At 40.6% G+C, this 18,436-nt stretch overlaps 1 protein-coding gene across 1 annotated transcript in view; it reads left to right on the top strand.

The window, feature by feature from the left end:
• The first annotated feature begins 509 nt into the window (after nucleotides 1-509).
• Zswim5 (zinc finger SWIM-type containing 5) overlaps nucleotides 510-18,436 on the top strand; it is a 111,630-nt gene continuing 93,703 nt past the window's right edge. Inside the window, exon 1 of the mRNA XM_057784021.1 lies at nucleotides 510-1,243. Within this exon, the coding sequence (XP_057640004.1) occupies nucleotides 646-1,243 (598 nt within the window). The 5' untranslated portion in view covers nucleotides 510-645. The remainder of the gene's footprint in view (nucleotides 1,244-18,436) is intronic.

Raw genomic sequence — 18,436 nt, 5'->3', positions numbered from 1 at the left:
TTTTCATCTCTCGAACTTTCTGATTTCACCCTCCACTCCCACCCCGGGGTCTTCCTTCCGAGCATCTTTCTGCTCGGCTGGTGCTCCTTCAGCTGCGACAGTCGCTTGTCAATTCCGTCTTGCCGCAGGAGCCTGATCTGGAGTTCTTTCCTCTCCTCATGCCCCGCAAGCCTATCTCTTCATGGCGACGGCTGGCGGCCGGGTCTTTTCACCGGGCCCCCTCTCCCCCGCCCCCGTTCCTCTCTGGCCGGCCGTGCGGCCGGTGGGCCGGAGGCACCTGGTCCCGGGCGCTCCTCGTCCCCGGCCGCCCCGCGCGAGCGCTCGGCTTGTGTTCCGGGCTGGCGGCGCCCGGAGCGCGCGGACAGCCTGTGCTCGCTCCCGCGTCTCCTCGCGCCCGCGGCGGCCCGGACGGCGCGCGTCGCCTCGCGCTGCTCCTCCAGGCCAACCAGCGCGGGCCCAAGCGGCGCGAGCACGGGACCGGCCCCGGCTTCCCACTCGGGCCGGCGAGCTCGTGGGTTCGTTCGCCCCGCCCCCTCCCCACAGCGCCGCCGCTGGGCGCTTGCGCGGGGCGCGTGGCCGTGGCCGGGGTCTCCGCCGCAGCCCGAGCCGCCGCCTCCGCCTCAGTCAGTCAGTCAGTCCCCAGCAATGGCGGAAGGAGGTGAGCGAGAGGAGCTGCTCTCGCCGCCGCCGATCTCTCCGGCCAAGCGGCTGTGCTCGTGGCCCAGCCCGCAAGCTCACCACCCCCGCGGGACTCCCGGGGCGGCGGGCGGAGGGGTGGGGGTCGGTGGCGGCGGCTGCCTGGCCCCCGGGGCCCGCCCCCACCTGCAGCCCGAGTCCTTGCTGGACTGCGCCGCCAAGACGGTGGCAGAAAAGTGGGCGTACGAGCGTGTGGAGGAGCGCTTCGAGCGGATCCCCGAGCCGGTGCAGCGCCGCATCGTCTACTGGTCCTTCCCGCGGAATGAGCGGGAGATCTGCATGTACTCCAGCTTCCAGTACCGGGGCGGCCCGGGCGCCGGAGCGGCTGCCGGCGCCGCGGGGTCTTCGCCGGTCGAGGAGGGGCCGCCGCCACCCCCGGGGACCGCCACTCCGGCCGGCTCCGCCCCCGGGGCCGCCGGGGCAGGCGCGTCCCCCGGGCTGGGCACTGGGACTGGCGTGGCGAGCGGCGTTGGCGGCGAGGGGCTGCCGTTCCGCCGGGGCATCCGTCTGCTGGACAGCGGCTCCGTGGAGAACGTGCTGCAAGTCGGTAGGTGCTGCCCGGCCCCTCTTCGTCCCCTGCCTCTTCTGCAGGTGCCTCCCAAGCCCGGGATCGCAACCCCGGCTTTCTGCCCAACTCCTGTGCCCCCGCCGAAGGATAAAAAAGTCACATAAAAAACTTTTCCTAACGTTTCCTTCAGGTCCACTTCTGTTCTTTCCCCTCACCGGCTGCCCCATTTCTTTTTGTTTGAAGAGCGAATAGGGGTTCTCTCTCTCTCTCTCTCTCTCTCTCTCTCTCTCTCTCTCTCTCTCTCTCTCTCTCTTCCCCACACTAAAGGCATAAGGATGGGGAGATGGGTGCCCTTTTGGATGCAACAATTTTCGAAACGCGTTTTACTGATTTAAGTTTAGAGAAGGGATCATTAGTGAATCTGGAGAAATAGGTCTTAGAGGGAGTATTTGAGGGACAGGCTGTCACAGCCAATCTGTAGTTACAGCAGATTGAATCCGGGTGTAATTAACTTTCACATCGGAAAAAACAACAGAATACTGTGCATTTTAGACAATTTTAATTTTCCGTCTTAATGTTTTTTCCCCTGGGCCAGTGATGCTTGGGAATCTAGGCTGCAGATTAACAATAACCGAAGAAGATGAGAATGTGACAGCTTCTCTTCTCTACACCCCCATCCCTGGGAAAGGGGAAAAAAAGCCACACAATCTGGAGTGGGGGCGGGGTCTGCCTTCCTTGTCAGACGGGGTAAATCAAAAGCCAGTCACGTTGGATGTTTCAAATGCTTTTCATTTAACACGTCTTCGATTCGCTTTTGTTTTATCTTTTTGTTTGTACAAAAATGGAAACTGGTTCTTTTCATCTACTCTTCTCTTGAGCTTCCAGTTAGTTTGTTAATCTTTTTAAGTATTTAACTAAAGTGTACCTGATTTGTGGAATGATCAGAGAGAAAGGAAAAAAACGACATTGTTTAACATTGATTTGCTATGCAGAATATTAAACCACTTTTGGGGCTTTTTGGATCATTATAGCATTCTGGGAGCACATATCCTTATGTATTTTATTGTACAGTATGTGCTTTTGTTTCCTAAAGGCAATACTGATTTTTCTAAAGGAGTTGAAAGGAGCATGTTTCACAGGGGCAGGCACACATCTATATACAAACCCAAGCATCTAGCTCTCTTCGCCCAAGGTAAAACCAACATATTTGGAATTATTTCCCTTTGAAAACTGGTACATCACAGTGTTTTATATAGAACAGTCTCCTTCCAGTTATTGAGCGTGAATGAATTCTGTGTTTATTTTTTAAAAAGCATACTATAATTCTTAAGTATGTGTAAAATGCATATTTATTATGTGCCTGAATATAGGGACACTGGATTGAAAAGTTATGCTTATTTGAAAGATATCAGTGCTTTGTGTATACTTTAGAAAGAATGAGTTGGATAAATGGGTGATTATGATATACAACTTTAATATTGAAATATTGAAAATATGAAAATGAGTATGGTTCATTTTGTTAATTTCTAAGCTTTAATCTTTCTGAGAGTTCAGAGCAGTTAACTCTAATAAAGATTCTTATTTAAAACATTTTAAATTGAAGAGTCAGTTTAAGTGGTTGTCTTAGGGACAGAAATAGATTTGAAAGCATTTCAAACTTGAAGGGAGCAAACAGGGCAGAAGAGTTTCTGTCCCTTTCCCCACCTCCCAGTGCTGGGGATTGAACCTAGGGCCTCTGGCATGCTAGGCAAACACACTACTACTGAGAGGTAACTCCAGCCCCAAGAGGTACCTATTTTTAGAGTGATTAAAATGTCAAGTTCCAAGTGAAATCAGATTTAGAGGATGATCCAGATCATATTCAAATCACATATTCCTCTTCTTGTATGAGAGTTGGTGTATGGGGTAATGGACGTGTCCATGATCATTTCAGGGACCCCGAGAAGGACAAACATTGTCTCATTTATTTGGATTTCCTAGATAAAGAATGAATTACACTGTAATTGAGAACCAGGTGCTTTGTGTTTTTTATTTCTCTGACCTTAATTTGTCCGTAAGTATGGAAGAGGACATCTCATTTCATTATTTAAAGCATTTTGACATCAATCACCTTGTAATATGAAAAACTAGAAGCCCATCCCTCTTAATGTTTTGTGTGACTTAATCCAGATGATCTAAAAGCATTGCAAAGAGATAAGTGAGTCATTTGCATATAGTCTGATAGTAAATCTTGTTCTCTAGCTTATAACGTCACTTTGAACTCAGTTTGATTCTTACATCCCACTAAGAATTCTCTGTATTTCCTTAGTGTTTCCAAGTCATAGTATGATCCTGGAATGGGGGGTCGTTAAAGGTAGAAAGGAAGAAACTTCCAGATAGTTCTATAATAACTGCATTTTATTCTTTTAATTTTGTTTTAAAGATTTATTTTATGTATACATGTGAGTGCCTAGATGTATGCCTGATACCCATGGAGGCCAGAAGAGGGTGTTGGAGCCCTGGAACTGGAATTATAGGCAATTGTGAGCCACCATGTGGGTGCTGGGAACTAAACCCTGGTCCTTTGCTAGAGCAGCAGGTGCTCTTAACTGCTGAGCCATCTCTCCAGTCTTAAATTTTTGGTTGAGAAAAGGTTTTACTGTGTAGATCAGGGTGGCCTCAAATTCAAGTCAATCCTCCTGCCTCAGTATCCTAAGTTCTAGGATCGCAGACATGAACCACCGAATTTTAAAATCCTTTAAAAGATTCACAATGGAAAATTTTGAAAGGTATTTTTAATTTTTCATTACTTGAGTCTGTGTGTATGGGTGCATGTGAGTACATGTGCCTTCAGTGTAGGGTGAGGGCACATCAGATCCTCAGGAGCTGGAGTTATAGTGGTGTGAGCCACCCCATGTGGGTGCTGGGAACTGAGCTAAGGACCTCTATAGAAGCAGGCATCAAGCATTCTTAACCGATGAGCCATCTCTTCAGCCCCTTATAATGTGTTTTTGTTTATTTGTTTGTTTGTTTTTGTATAACAGAGTATACTCTTGTAAAACCAGCACTCAAGTGGAGGCAGGAAAATCTTGAGTTTGAGGCTAGCTTGATTACATAGTAAGACTCCTAAACAAACAAAAAAATCACAATACATAAAAGTTTTTAGAGAAAATAAAAGCAAACAAAACTTTTATGAAGACTATATAGGTTAAATTCTGTTACTTCAAATTACTTTCCCCAGGTTGACTAACTTCTGTAGCTTGTGAGTACTTTCCACTTAGAATCATTAGAAGTCTTTGTGCATGGGCGCTCTGTAGAAACATCACATTTTGAATGAGAACTAAAACTTCCTATCTTGGTGTCAACAAAAAGGAGAAATGTAGGTTTATTATGTTTAAAGATACATTTCTTTACATAATAATACTGACTCAAAAAATAATACCGATTCAGAAGAATAGTTCCTTTTAAAAGGGAAAAAATTAGTCTTTTCATGTATTTCTCTAACTTTGAAACTGTGTTAATAAATTTGCAATCTGATTCCTCAGTGTTCTGATTTTAAAAATGTTTTATTTGTGTTTTCTATGGATGCCAATACTACCTTGAGAGGGATAGTTATAACTACAAAGCTAACGGCTGTAGTAGAAGCAGACAGTTTCAGGAAATTATCCACAATTGAAGTCTATAATTATGTATACTTGTATATCATCAATAAAAATATCTATGAAGTTTCTTGTGAATCTTAGCAAGTATAATAACTGTTCTTTTTGTTGCTGTTGTTATTTGTTTATTTTGTGATATCTAGAATGAAGTCCAGGCTAGGCAAGCAGTCTGCTACTGACTTACACCTGTAGCTCCAGCTAATGAATTTTATATGAAATTAATTTCTATATGTAATATTTGGGAACACGAAAGATATTTAAACCTACTAGAAAGCTTTATAGTATCCTCTGTAAACTCAAATAGAATAAGTAAAATTACAATAAAATTTTGTAATGGAAATGGCTTAATTTATATGTAGAATATCACAAAAGGCAGCCATATACCTTTAAGGAATATTTGGTGACATTAAATTTTCTTGTTTTTTGAGATAGAATCTTACTATGTATGCCTGGGCTGGCCTGGAATTTGCTGTTTTTGTAGACCAGGCTGGCTCTGTACTCAGACAGATCTGCCTTTCTCTGTCCCACCAAGTACTAGGATCAAAGATGTCCCCCACTACATCCAGCTCATAAAAAAATAAATAAATTGTTACACTTATTTATTTGTGTGTGTGTGTGTACTTTATGAAATGATGTGTGCAGAAACCAGAGGATAATTTACGGGCACACATTCTTTGACGCCACTTTGATCCCGGTATCAAAGTCAAGTTATTGGCCATAGTGCTAAAGCCTTTATCTGTTGAGTTATCTCATGGTCTGGTAACATTTTTTTAGTGAAAAAGTTTATCAAGTTTTAAATCTTTTGGTTATTTCTTATTATTTATTTATTTATTTTCAGAGTGAGTTCTCTCCTTCCTCCCTTATTGTATACATGGAGTTTAAAATTTTTTTTTATTTGTGTGCATATGCTATGTGTGCATGTATATGTAGAAGCCAGAGGTCAGGATCAGGTATCATTCCAATACTTACGAGAGCCTTTCACCTCTCCTCTCTTTAAAAAATTATTTTTAATGATTTTGTGTATGTGTGTCTTTGCACATATCAATATGTACATGTGGGTGTTGGTGTCCTTGGATTCACTGAGTTACAGATGGTTGTGAGCTACCTGTCATAGGTGCTAGGACTTCTGCAAGAGCAGTATGTACTCTTAACTTGTTTCTAGCCCCCACCTTGTTTTTTGAGACAAGCTCTTTTACTAAAAGCTGGGGCTCATGGCTTAGGCTAGGTTGACCTGACCAGCCAGCAAGACCCTGGACTCTGTTTATTGCTGATTGCAAGTGCACCGCCATGCTTGGCTTTCTCCGTGGGTGCAGAAACTTGTATTTGCAAGGCAAGCACTTTATTGCCTGAGCCATCTTCCTGGCTCTGTATGTGCATGTTAGTGCTCAGTAAGTGAACATTCAGTAAGGGAATGAACGTTGAGTGGACTTTTCAGTGTTATGAAACTGATGAACTGTTGTCAGTGCACCTGTAGGCCCAGCTACTCAACAGGCTGAGCTAGAACAGCTTGAGTCCAGGAGTTCCTGACAGCACAATGTAAAATAGCAAGACTTCTTTCTCAAAAGTACCAGCCAACCAACCAGCCAACCAGCCAAGCAACCAACCAACCAACCAGCCCACCGAGCAAACAGTCAATCAATCAATCAAGCAAACAAAAAAAATAATATACCCACATCCAGAAAAACAAAAATCAGCAGCAAAAATCCTGAAAGGAGAAGAGAGAGAAGCCTGAATGTTTAGTGTGAGCATTGTCATAGGCAGTGTGAGGAAAACTCCAGACTTGCCCACGTAAGAAATGGATGAGTATTATAGCATCATATGTGAAGTGGTGAATTATCATTTTCTCTAAATATAAGAAATTATTTAATTCTTATAAAGATGACCATCTCAGGAATAGAGTTTTAGATCTTAAAGATAATGGACAAACTAAAGAGAGTAGACTTCCTTTTAGAGGCTACCGTTAGGGCAGGTGCTGTGACTGAGTGCTCGAGTACTCGCCTCGTGTGCAGGTTCTGGATTCAGCCCCCAGTGCCACAGGTTTGAAATGTTTTGTGTTTTGGTCATCCTTATTTATTTCACAGTTCATATTACACAGAACGCTAGGAGCACTATTCTTTGCATTTTACAGGAAGACTTGAAACAGACAGGGTTTCTTTAATAGATCAAAGTACATCCACAGGCCGGGCGGTGGTGGCGCACGCCTTTAATCCCAGCACTCGGGAGGCAGAGGCAGGCGGATCTCTGTGAGTTCGAGACCAGCCTGGTCTACAAGAGCTAGTTCCAGGACAGGCTCCAAAACCACAGAGAAACCCTGTCTCAAAAAACCAAAAAAAAAAAAAAAAAAAAAAAAAGTACATCCACAATTTTAAACATAAGTACTACTAAAATGTGAGTTTAAAGCCTAGTTTAAAGTCTTCACTGAAGAAGTCTGGAAATTGATTTATGCCTATGTGAACCAAGTAATTTTTCCTACTTCAGCAATGGTTATGAAGCTGGACATGATGGCACAATACCTTTAACTGAGTACTCTACAACAGCGGTTCTCAATCTGTGGGTCGCAACTCCTTTGGGGTTGTCAGTTGACCCTTTCATGGCCTAAGACCACTGGAACATACATATCTATATTACGATTCATAACAGTAGCAAAATTGTAGTCATGAAGTAGCAACAAAAATAATTTTATGCCAGCCTGGTCTACAAGAGCTAGTTCTGGGACAGGCACCAAAGCTACAGAGAAACCCTGTCTCGAAAAACCAAAAAAAAAAAAAAAAAAAAATTTATGGCTAGGGTCACCACAACCTGAGGAATTGTATTAAAGGGTTGAAGCATTAGGAAGATTGAGAACTACTGTTGTAGAGTCTGAGGCAGGAAGGTCAGGAGTTCAGACTCATCCTGAGCCATATGTTGAGTTTGAGGCTAGCCTGAGCTACATGAGAAACTATTTCAAAACAGCACCTCCTACCCCGACTCCCCATCTCCACAAAAAACAAACAAACAAAAAACTCCCACAAAAAACAAAAACTCACATGCCTATGAAAACTCAAGGCATTAACTGGGGGTATTCAGTTTGGGTTAGGGTTTTAAGTATGGGACTATATACTGAAAGGTCAGTGGTTCATACAAAAAAAAGAGGAAATTTCATGGTTCTGGGTTTATCTCAGTGGTGGGGGGGAAGACTTGGCAGACATGTGTAAAGGACTATGGTAACCCCCGCCCCCCGTTTTATGAGACAGGGTTTCTCTGTGTAGCTTTGGCTGTCCTGGAACTCACTCTGTAGCCAGGCTGACTTTGAACTCATAGAAATCCACCTACCTCTGCCTCCTGAGTGCTAGGATTAAAGGCACCTGCCACAACTGCCCATCCTCAAACCCACACTTTTTTTTTTTTTTTTTTTTTTTTTTTTTTGGTTTTTCGAGACAGGGTTTCTCTGTGGTTTTTGGAGCCTGTCCTGGAACTAGCTCTGTAGACCAGGCTGGTCTCGAACTCACAAGAGATCCGCCTGCCTCTGCCTCCCAAGTGCTGGGATTAAAGGCGTGCGCCACCACCGCCCGGCCAAACCCACACATTTTTTAGGAGACAATAATTCATCTTTTTTCCCCAAGGCTAGGTGCACACCATGGTACCTGGCACTGGGTCACTTTTATGTGAATTTTCTGTCATGTAGTTTGTTTATAAGCTAATTTTTTTCCTATAAAGGCAGTGTACTTCTTGGCCATTTTTAACCTGCCCTTGAGTGTATGGTAAGAAACCATAGTCATTTTGGTACTAACATTTAGCATTTTTCCTGGTTAGATTTATTTTATTTTATTTTACTTTTTGTCAGCTTGATACAATCAGCATAATCTGGGGAGAGGAAACCTCAATTGATAAAATGCCTCCAATGGATTGGCCTGTAGGCAGGTCTGCGGGACAGTTTGATTAATAATTGATTTGAGAGGGCCCACCCCACGGTGGGCATTGCCACCTCTGGACAGATGTTACTGAGTTGTCTAAGAAAGCAGCCTGAGCAAGCTATGGGGAATAAGCCAGAAAGCAGCATTCCTTGGTCCCTACTTCAGTTCCTGCCTCGAGTTCCTGTTCTGACTTTCTTTCATGATGGCCTACAACAGTAACAATCACATCTTCCCTGAGTTGCTTTTGATCATGGTCTTTATCACAGCAGAGAAAACCAAACCAACACAGCATTTGTGATCATATGCAAAATTATTCTGTGATACTTTTAATAATAATATGTATCCACTGATTTTGATTTTCAGTATAACTTTCTCTCCCTTAGAGAGATTAATGTAATTTGTCCTAAATGGTGTTCAAGAAATATGTAGTCATAATTTTCTTTTTTTGAGGCTCCCAACCAGCTCTCCAAATAAAGACATGGAGACTTTTTTAAAATCATGAATGCTCAGCCTCAGCTTAGGCTTGTCCCAGTAGCTGTTTTAACTTAATTTCACCTGCTTTATCATCTACGTTTTGCCTTAGGGTTTTTTTAACTTTCATTCTGTATGTCCTACTTTCCTGCTTCCTCTGTGTCTGTCTATCTGGCCCCTGCTGTCTCCCCATTGTCTCCTTTTCTTCCTCTGTGTCTGTCTATCTGGCCCGTGGTGTCTCCCCATTGTCTCCTTTTCTTTCTTTCTTGAGCCTGAATTCCTCCTCCTACATAATCTTCCTGCCAGAAGTTTTGCCTATACCTCCTTCCTCAATATTGGCCAGTCAGCTTTTTATTAGACCAATCAGTTGCTTTAGGTAGGCAAGGTAAAACAGCAACACATCTTTACATAATTAAACAAATATAACACGTCTTTATACAGAGTTAAACAAATATTCTAAAACAGATTTTTTTTAAATGTATATATTTATTTTAAGGTAACTTCTCATTTTGTAGCCCAAGCTTTCTTGGACTTCATTGCAATCCTCCTGCTTCAGCCTCTTGAGGTCTTAAGAGTATAGGTGTGAGCCACTGTACCTGTCGAACAAATGTTTATTGAATGAAAAAACAGTCATGTGCCATTTTTATATTTTGTAATATGGATATATCTCTTAATTAATTTATATGTGACTAGAGTCTGGAAGATATGCTGACATTTTATGGCTTAATCTTTGGATATTTCTAATTTTTAAAACATGTATTTTGAAAGTGGTGGTTTGTTTTTAACTAGTTCATTGTTATTTATTGAATTAACACATAGTTAACTTATTTCATGTAAGGATCAGTTTACCAGCTTTTGATAGAATTGTTTCTAATAAACTTTGTATTCTTCCTTTAGAGTCCAAACTAAGGTTGAAAATGCCAAGTCCTAAGGTTCTAAGGATTACATTGTTACCATTTTAAATTAGGCAAGTTATAAGTTCAATGGGTACTTGACTCTAAGTCTCTGAAACTTGATTTTTTTAAAATTATTCTTTTTTGTTTGCTTGCTTTTATGTTTTTTTTCCTTCCTTATAAGGATTGGGTAAATGTGGTCCTGGGGCTGTTTAAGCAGAAGATGAAGTACCTGCTCCATAGTGTTTTCTTGTTTCAAAGACAGTTATCTGGATACTTACATTAGTTCTTAGAGAAGTGGGAATTAAAATCCAAGGAAATACATAATTGACTTTAGTTAGTCACACTGGGTAAAAGTGAATCTTCTTGGAAAGGAAAGGGGACCACTGGGCGTGGTAACACACACCTTTAATCCTAGCACTCTGGAAGCAGAGGCAGGTGGATGATCTATGTGAATTCAAGGCCAGTCTGGTGAAAATAGTTCCAGGCCAACTAGGGCAACATAGTGAGACCTTGTACTTCTCTCTTTCTCTCTCATTTTGGTTTCGGTTTTTTTTTTTTTTTTTTTTTTTTGGTTTTTTGAGACAGGGTTTCTCTGTGCTTTTGGAGTCTGTCCTGGAACTAGCTCTTGTAGACCAGGCTGGTCTCGAACTCACAGAGATCCGCCTGCCTCTGCCTCCCGAGTGCTGGGATTAAAGGCGTGCGCCACCACCGCCCGGCTTGGTTTCGGTTTTTCAAGTCGAGGTTTCCCTGTGTAACTCTCCCTCTCCTGAAACTCTCTGTAGACTAGGCTGGCCTCAAACTCAGAAATCTGCCTGTCTCCACCTCCTGAGTGCTAGGATTAAAGATGTGTGCCAGCACTTCCCTTCGAGACCTTGTCTCAAAAAAGAGGAAGCTCTGGTTGACAAATAGTTGAGAAACAGCAAGGACTGGACGCTATTTGTGCAGTTATGTAGAGAACAATTAAAAACGATATATTGGGCTCCTATTGGAAGAGAAATCTGATCGTACTTACCTGTTCATCTAGGTCAGTATTCAGAGAGTGGATTTCTTGTTGAAATCCAGAATTTGTTGGGTGGAAAATATATATCCATAACATTTGGATGGAGCCAGGCGTTGCTTGGTTGGTTGCTCAGACCCAGAAGGACTAGTTAATCCTTGAAGGAGACAGCATTGAACTTGGTTGGTTACTCAGACCCAGAAGGACTAGTTAATCCTTGAAGGATACAGCATTGAACTTGGTTGGTTGCTCAGACCCAGAAGGACTAGTTAATCCTTGAAGGAGACAGCATTGGACTTGGTTGGTTGCTCAGACCCAGAAGGACTAGTTAATCCTTGAAGGAGACAGCATTGGACTTGGTTGGTTGCTCAGACCCAGAAGGACTAGTTAATCCTTGAAGGAGACAGCGTTGAACTTGTTTCTCATGCAGCTGCTTTCATTCTGCAAGCCACATAGTTAAAAGTAAAGGGTGTCAGAGTTTGGGTGTAGGTCAGTGGTGGAGGGCTTGCCCTGGCACATGTGAGGTACCAGATTAATCAACAATAACAGTGGACAGTGTCAGAAAAATTCAGGGGATATCTGTTTCCACGAAAAAGGGGCAGATCTGCGGATGAGGAGTAAGTTCTAATCGTTGTCTAGCTACAGAAACAAGATTCTGGATTAAAAAACTAATTTTGTGATAGGTTAGAGATGCAGGAAAAGATCTTTACTGGATTAGGAAAAGGAAAAAATTATGGGTTCTAATCTTGGTTTCACAATAAAATCACATGACTTTTTTTTAAATGATCATGTTCAGGATCATGTTCAAGTTAATTAAGTTAGAATCTATTGAGAACAAAACTTCGGAATCAAATCAAAACAAAACCTGTCCAGAGAGAAAATTAGTTTGTGTTACCGGATTGAAACTAGGGCCTCGCACATGGAGGCTGACTGAGCTCCATTTCTGCCCTGCCAGATCTTCTGTGAGCAGCTGTATATGAGAAACACCACTCTTGAACACAGAACTTCATTATTAGTGTCCTCCTGTGTCTAAGTGTGCTGTTGACAGTCAAAGCAACTGGCAGTTTTGCCAATTTAAATGTTACGGCCCATATCGACTTCTGCTTGTTAATGGAGCTCAAAAAGAACGATTTGCTTAGCACATAATGTTTCTTTCTTTTCTTTTTTCTTTTTCTAAATCTTGGGTCTTTCTTTTTTCCAATGTATTCTTTAAAGATTTATTTATTTTATGTGCGTTGGTGTTTGCCTGCATGTGTGTCTGTGTGAGGGTGTTGGATTCCCTGGAACTAGAGTTATAGACAGTTGTGAGTCACCATGTGAGTGCTGGAAATCGAACCCAGGTCCTCTGGAAGAGCAGCCAGTGCTCTTAACCGCTGAGCCATCTCTCCAACCCCATGTTTCTGTCTTTTAAATCTGCAAAGTACATCCATTTTTGCCATTGTAGTCATTATCTAAAGACCCTAGTATTAGTGTGATACCAAGCTACAAGTTTCTCATGCTTGTTCATTCATTCATTTATAAATGAACTCAATATTTTTAATGTTCTTCAAAAAATAGAAGTTGATTTCTATATCATAAGGAATTTGCAACTTAATTCAGGATGTATATGTAAGATGGTCTTTAATGCAATGTTTTATAAAAGTAGATGTAATTATAGAGACAAAGTAGAAAATGTGACCCTGTAAAATGGAAAAAGTTGAATATATTTCAACTGTTTTAATGTAATTCAACTATTTTAACATAATTCTAACTAAAAGAAATTTTAAGGGGCTGGAGAGATGGCTCACCAAATAAGCTGCTCTTTCAGAGGACCTGGGTTCGATTCCCAGCACCCACATGGCAGCTTACAGCTGTGTGTAACTCCAGTCCCAGAGCTTCTGACACCCTCACACAGACATACATGCAGCCAAACACCAGTGACACAAAATAAAAATTATAAAAAAGAAATTTTAACATTACAGCTAATATTGCAATAAAGATTAGGAAAATTGTTTACTGTCATAAACTTGATTAACCTTTTATGGACTTCCTTTTGAATGACATAAGGCCTGCTAGTTCCCTACTATGTAGCTAGTTGATCCAAAGGGACAATATTGACAAGATGATAGAAACATTATCAAATATGAATAATTTTTCTAAAAATAAGCATTACAGATTTCTATTTTTATAATAGTTTTATTATCATATAATTTTTATTTTTCTTTTAAAGATTATTACAGCTTTTAAGTACAACAGCCTTTTGTACATCCGTTCACTGTATTATACTCAGCAAGCAATGCACAGTTTTATTTTGAAAACTTTGGAAATACATTTTCCTTTTTATTGTTTTATTGAATAAAGCCTGTAGTATTAATCAATTTTTTAATAGCCTGCCTGTTTTTATTTTGTTTAAATCTAATAACACCTGATAAGCCAATCTGTCAAACATCAAACCTCATCAATATTATTAGTATAAAAAACCTTTTCTATATTATGGCTCCCTAAAATGAAGAACTAATGTTCTATTTAATATGGAGCCTATTGAGCAAAACTGGCTGGCCAGCAAACCCCAGGGCTCTGTCTGTCTTCTCAGCACTGATTACAGGTGTTTAGGCCACGTTCTTGGCTTTTTTTATGTGGGTTCTGGGGTTTGAACTAAGGTTGTGAAGATGGTATGGAAAACAGTTTATGACTGAGCCATCTCCCCAGTCCTCCAAATCTTCTGCTCAAAATCATGTTATTGTACTCTTTCCTATCCCATGTATTTGTAAGATATTCTGATGTGTGTGTGTATGCAATTCTGGGTCATTATTATGTTTGTTCCTCAACTGTAAATGAATAAAATAATGCTATCTTGGGTTGGAGAGTTGGTTCAGTAGTTAAAAGCACTTGGTGCTCTTTCAGAGTACTGGAGTTCAGTTCCCAGCACCTAAACCAGGCAGCTCAAAACCACCTGTAAATCCAGAGCCAATGAATCAGATACCCTCTTTAGGCCTCCATGGGTACCTGCATACATGAAGCATTCATTAACATGTTCACACAGAGTAAAATGTTTTAAAACTGATGCTACGTCACAGATTGTTTTGATAATTAAATTCATTAATAGTAAGCTGTTAGAATGAGGCCCACCCAGCATAGAAACTGTGGAGTACTCATTATTACTGTGATAACCCCTACATACATTGTTGCATAGTCTTTATTTGTTCCTTTCCCTTCACCCCATCTCCAAAGCTTTTATAGTGTGACAGGTACTCTCATTTTCTAAATTAAAATTGGTCTCTTAAGGTTACTAGTGACCTCATGATGGCCAAACACAGCATCCTTTTCCAGCCCTCGGTTCTTTATGACTTGTACAGAATTTTCTATAGTCTGTTACTCCTTCCTTTTGAAATATTTGCTCAGTAGGTATTTGTTGTGTAATAGTTCTCAGAGAATGAAACATTTCATCCTGTAAGGAAGCTTTTTAAGAAGGAAGGTAAACAACTGCAAATAACTTCAGGAAGTCTCTGAAACTGACCAGATTTACTAGGCTCCACCTTGCCAGATTAAGGAAAGAAAAGAACAAAAGCTGAGAGCCCTTCCCAGACAATGGAGAAGCTGAACTACAAAGAAGACTCAGTCAAGCCAAGCTGCAAAGAAAACCCTGAGACCAGATCAACTGCCTGGAAGAACCTTCTGAGGCACTTGGAAAGGATGCTCTCAAACCTGCTGAACCACCTGCAGGCTGTGTACTGTGCTTCTGATTCCCAGCTTTTATCCTGGGCTGGGCTTTGGGGATGCAGCTGTCTTTTGAGTTATTTCTGCTCCTGTAAGCCCTCACATATTTTCCTGTAAGTAACCCAAGTAAAACTCATAGTTCACCAAGTTAGACTTTGGTGGTATCTGTAGTTTGGTCTCTCCTGGGCTCACTATCTGGGCATGGGTAGGTGCTTCCCCAGGAAAAGTTTTATCATGCAACAGTATTTATTTATTATGCATATAATGTTCTGCCTCCATGTATGCCCGCATGCCAGAAGAGGATGCCAGACCTCATTCCAGATGGCGCCAGACCTTACTACAGATGGTTGTGAGCCACGATGTGGTTGCCGGGAATTGAACTCAGGACCTCTGGAAGAGCAGCCAGTACTCTTAACCCTGAGCCGTCTCTCCAGCCCTGTGCAACAGTATTTAAAACCAATACATCTGATAAAGGATTAATAGCCAGAATATAAAGAATACCAGAACTCAACTCATATATGGGCAAAAGGTTGAAAAACATTTCTCGAATGAAAATATAAAAATAACTAATAAATATGAGAAAATTTACATCACTAATCATTAAGGAAATGACAGTTAAGTTCACGAGACACTTATTAGAATGAATATAATTGTTATTAATTTATCAGTTCTATCTCTTTCTGTGTTGTATTTGACTGTCAGCCTCTTCCTTCTTTTATTTTTTATTTTCTGGTGGTGCTGGAGATTAAATGCAGTGCATTGTACATACTAGGCAAGGTCTCTACCACCAAGCTGTTTCTCTGGCTCCGGGGTTTTATTTATTATTAAACTCTACTCCCAAATACAAGCAAGAATGTTGAGTAATCCTAACCCTTTGGAAGTTTAAAGTGGTACAGTTGCTCTGGAACTACATGGTATATTGGTATGATGTTCCCACCAAAAATAAAATAGAATTACTATACGACCCAGTAGTTCTAGTTCTGGATCTATAACCCAGAATAACTGAAATCAGGAACTTGAACAGGTATTGATATAGCCATGTTTAGAACAGCATTATTTATGAGCACTGTGCTGGCTATTTTGACATCTTGCTATAAGATAGAATCATCTGGGAAGAAAGAATTTCATTTGAGAAATTATCTCCATCAGACTGACTTTTTGTGGAAAAAAGTGGGGCATTTTCTTGATTAGTGATTGATGTGGGAGGGCCCGCCCACTATAGGGTAGGTGGACCTGTAATGAATATCTAAATTGTTCCAGTATAATAAAACTTAGAAGTCAGAAATTGAGACAAAGACCTGACAAACCAAGGACAGTGGTGAGTTAGTCATCTGACCCTTTCTCTACATTTTTCCCTAACCACCAGCCCTGGAAATACTATCTTCTCTCTTCCTGTCCTCTCTAGTAGATCTTGTCAGTCCTCCAAGAACTCTATGGCTAATCCTAGTTAGCCAGTCGCCAACTCTGTCTTTTGATTTAAGGTGGCTTTATTGGCACAGTAGAATGGCCGTATGAACAATTCTCCCACAGCATTTCCACTTTTTGTCTAAATAAAAAGTTTTTAGCACTAACACAGTGAAACTATATATAATAAGAACAATTATCAAGTAAGAAATACATTCACAATGTTTAGTTCATTCGTATTTTGCAAAATCAGAGAAAATATTCTATTATATATCTTATCTTGGTGAGTCCAGTTTTGAACCTAATTTACTTTCTATCACAACTAAGAACAACTGTAACTATAACTAATCTTCAACACTTTTAGAGACCTGAGAAGGATATAATATTGCTTGAGTAATCAAGAAGTGAAGAGCAAGCAAGTTTCCAAACTAAGAAACTACAGAGAAATCTGGTTGTCTGGATAGTCACCCCAGGTTTCTCTGCAACACTGGGGCATCCATATTCAGCCTACATGCCTAAAATATCTGACAGACTTTTCTGTGAAGCAAGAATTTTGAAGGACTCTTTTACCTTGTCTTGGCAAAGTTTGGCAGTTGCTTTTTGTGTCCTGCTTGTCCAATTTGGGTAATATACTGTCGACAAGTTGAGGCAAGAGCAGTTTCTTTGCCCAGTGGCTAACTTTGCCACAAATGAAAGCAAACTCCATATGGAGGTTGGAGGTTCTTTGATGAACATCATCCCTCCGTCCCTTTTTTTAGAGTAAATTGGTATTGCCAAGAACAGATGTATCTCACTGTCGTGAAAAGCCTTATGTTACTAAAATGTTAAAATGCCATATTCCATAGGTCTCTGAAGTGTTTGAGGACCACCTATATATTTAAATATGTCTCTGATTGACCTTGAAAACATACATAACATGACTATAAGTTTGATTGTTATAGATGACTACTAATCTGTATTTCTTTATTATCCTAAATAGCTTTCAAAGACTAGAAGTTTACATAATGTTTTAAAATGAGCTGCATAGGTACAATACCTCAAACAAAAGTAGGAACATATATATGGCATATAACAAAAATAACCTTCAGTTTGTATCAATATACAAAAATCCATACCAATATAAAATTAGAGATTAGTAGTGGCTTTTTTAGTTTGAAAATAGATTCTTTTGTCCTATAATTTCTTTTTCCTTTCAGAAGGATATCCCTGAATCTAATTTTCTTGCTTAGTTTCCTTCCTGACTATAACCAATAACTTGTGACCAACCCCCCTAAATGATGACAAGCATTCATTGAACAACGAAAAATCACCTACCCCACCTACTTGGAGTGTGGGCATTATTTTTCTTAAAATTACTTCCTGTTGTCTGGGGGATATGGCATCTTTAGGGGATACTGAAAAAAATTGAGTAAAGATCAATATCTGGTAGAGCTAGCTGTTGTGTAGCCTTGGTGTGATGGGAAAGCACAAGGCTTATCTGAAGTTCTAAGTGGAGTGGTATACGAGGCTGGACCCTCTCAGGTAACTGCTTTGAAGTTGTTCTGAGCTGTCTGTAGTCTGAAGCTGATCTTTGGGTAGTGTTTATCAGCTTAGTGGCAATATTACAATCCAGGTGGATTCATCATTGTGGAGCTCCAATGCCCTATGGAGACTTCAAAGGTTGCTGTTAGGAATCATGTTTTACTTAACATTTTAAATGTTATATGCAACAGATCTCAGAGAGGTTAAAAGACCACAGTCTGTTAAATACATCTGGGGTACACAAACTTATTTCCTACTTATCTGCTTTAGACTCAAGCCTGAAATCACATACAGGAAGTTAGAAGAAGCCTATTTATAGAATCAATTTGTACTTTGTATGACCATTAATATCATGACAGAAGGTTTAAATATATATATATATCTTATAAATTTTGAGATATTATTTATACCTTAAGAAAGATTAAATAATCAAAATTAAATCAAAGGATTACGAGATTAGTGATACTAGAATAATCCCTAATTTGTTTTTCTTCTTTTGCATACCAGGTGACCCTTCTGATACAAGACAGAGATTCTGGGTTTTCGTTTAACAAGAATACTTGGGTTTAGAGAGGAGAGAGCCATGCTACAACTCCAAAGCCAGCTTTAATTTTTAGAATTGGGACTACCAAAAGACCATTTGCTTTATATGTCTGTAGAGAACAGTAGAGATGAAACAATTAGGAAGATTTATCAGATTTTATCCAGTTGGAAGT

The sequence above is a fragment of the Chionomys nivalis genome, chromosome 11, assembly GCF_950005125.1.
Source record: "Chionomys nivalis chromosome 11, mChiNiv1.1, whole genome shotgun sequence".
Taxonomy (NCBI): domain Eukaryota; kingdom Metazoa; phylum Chordata; class Mammalia; order Rodentia; family Cricetidae; genus Chionomys; species Chionomys nivalis.
Note: the sequence above shows the minus strand (reverse complement) of the source record. Positions and strands in the feature narration are given on the sequence as shown.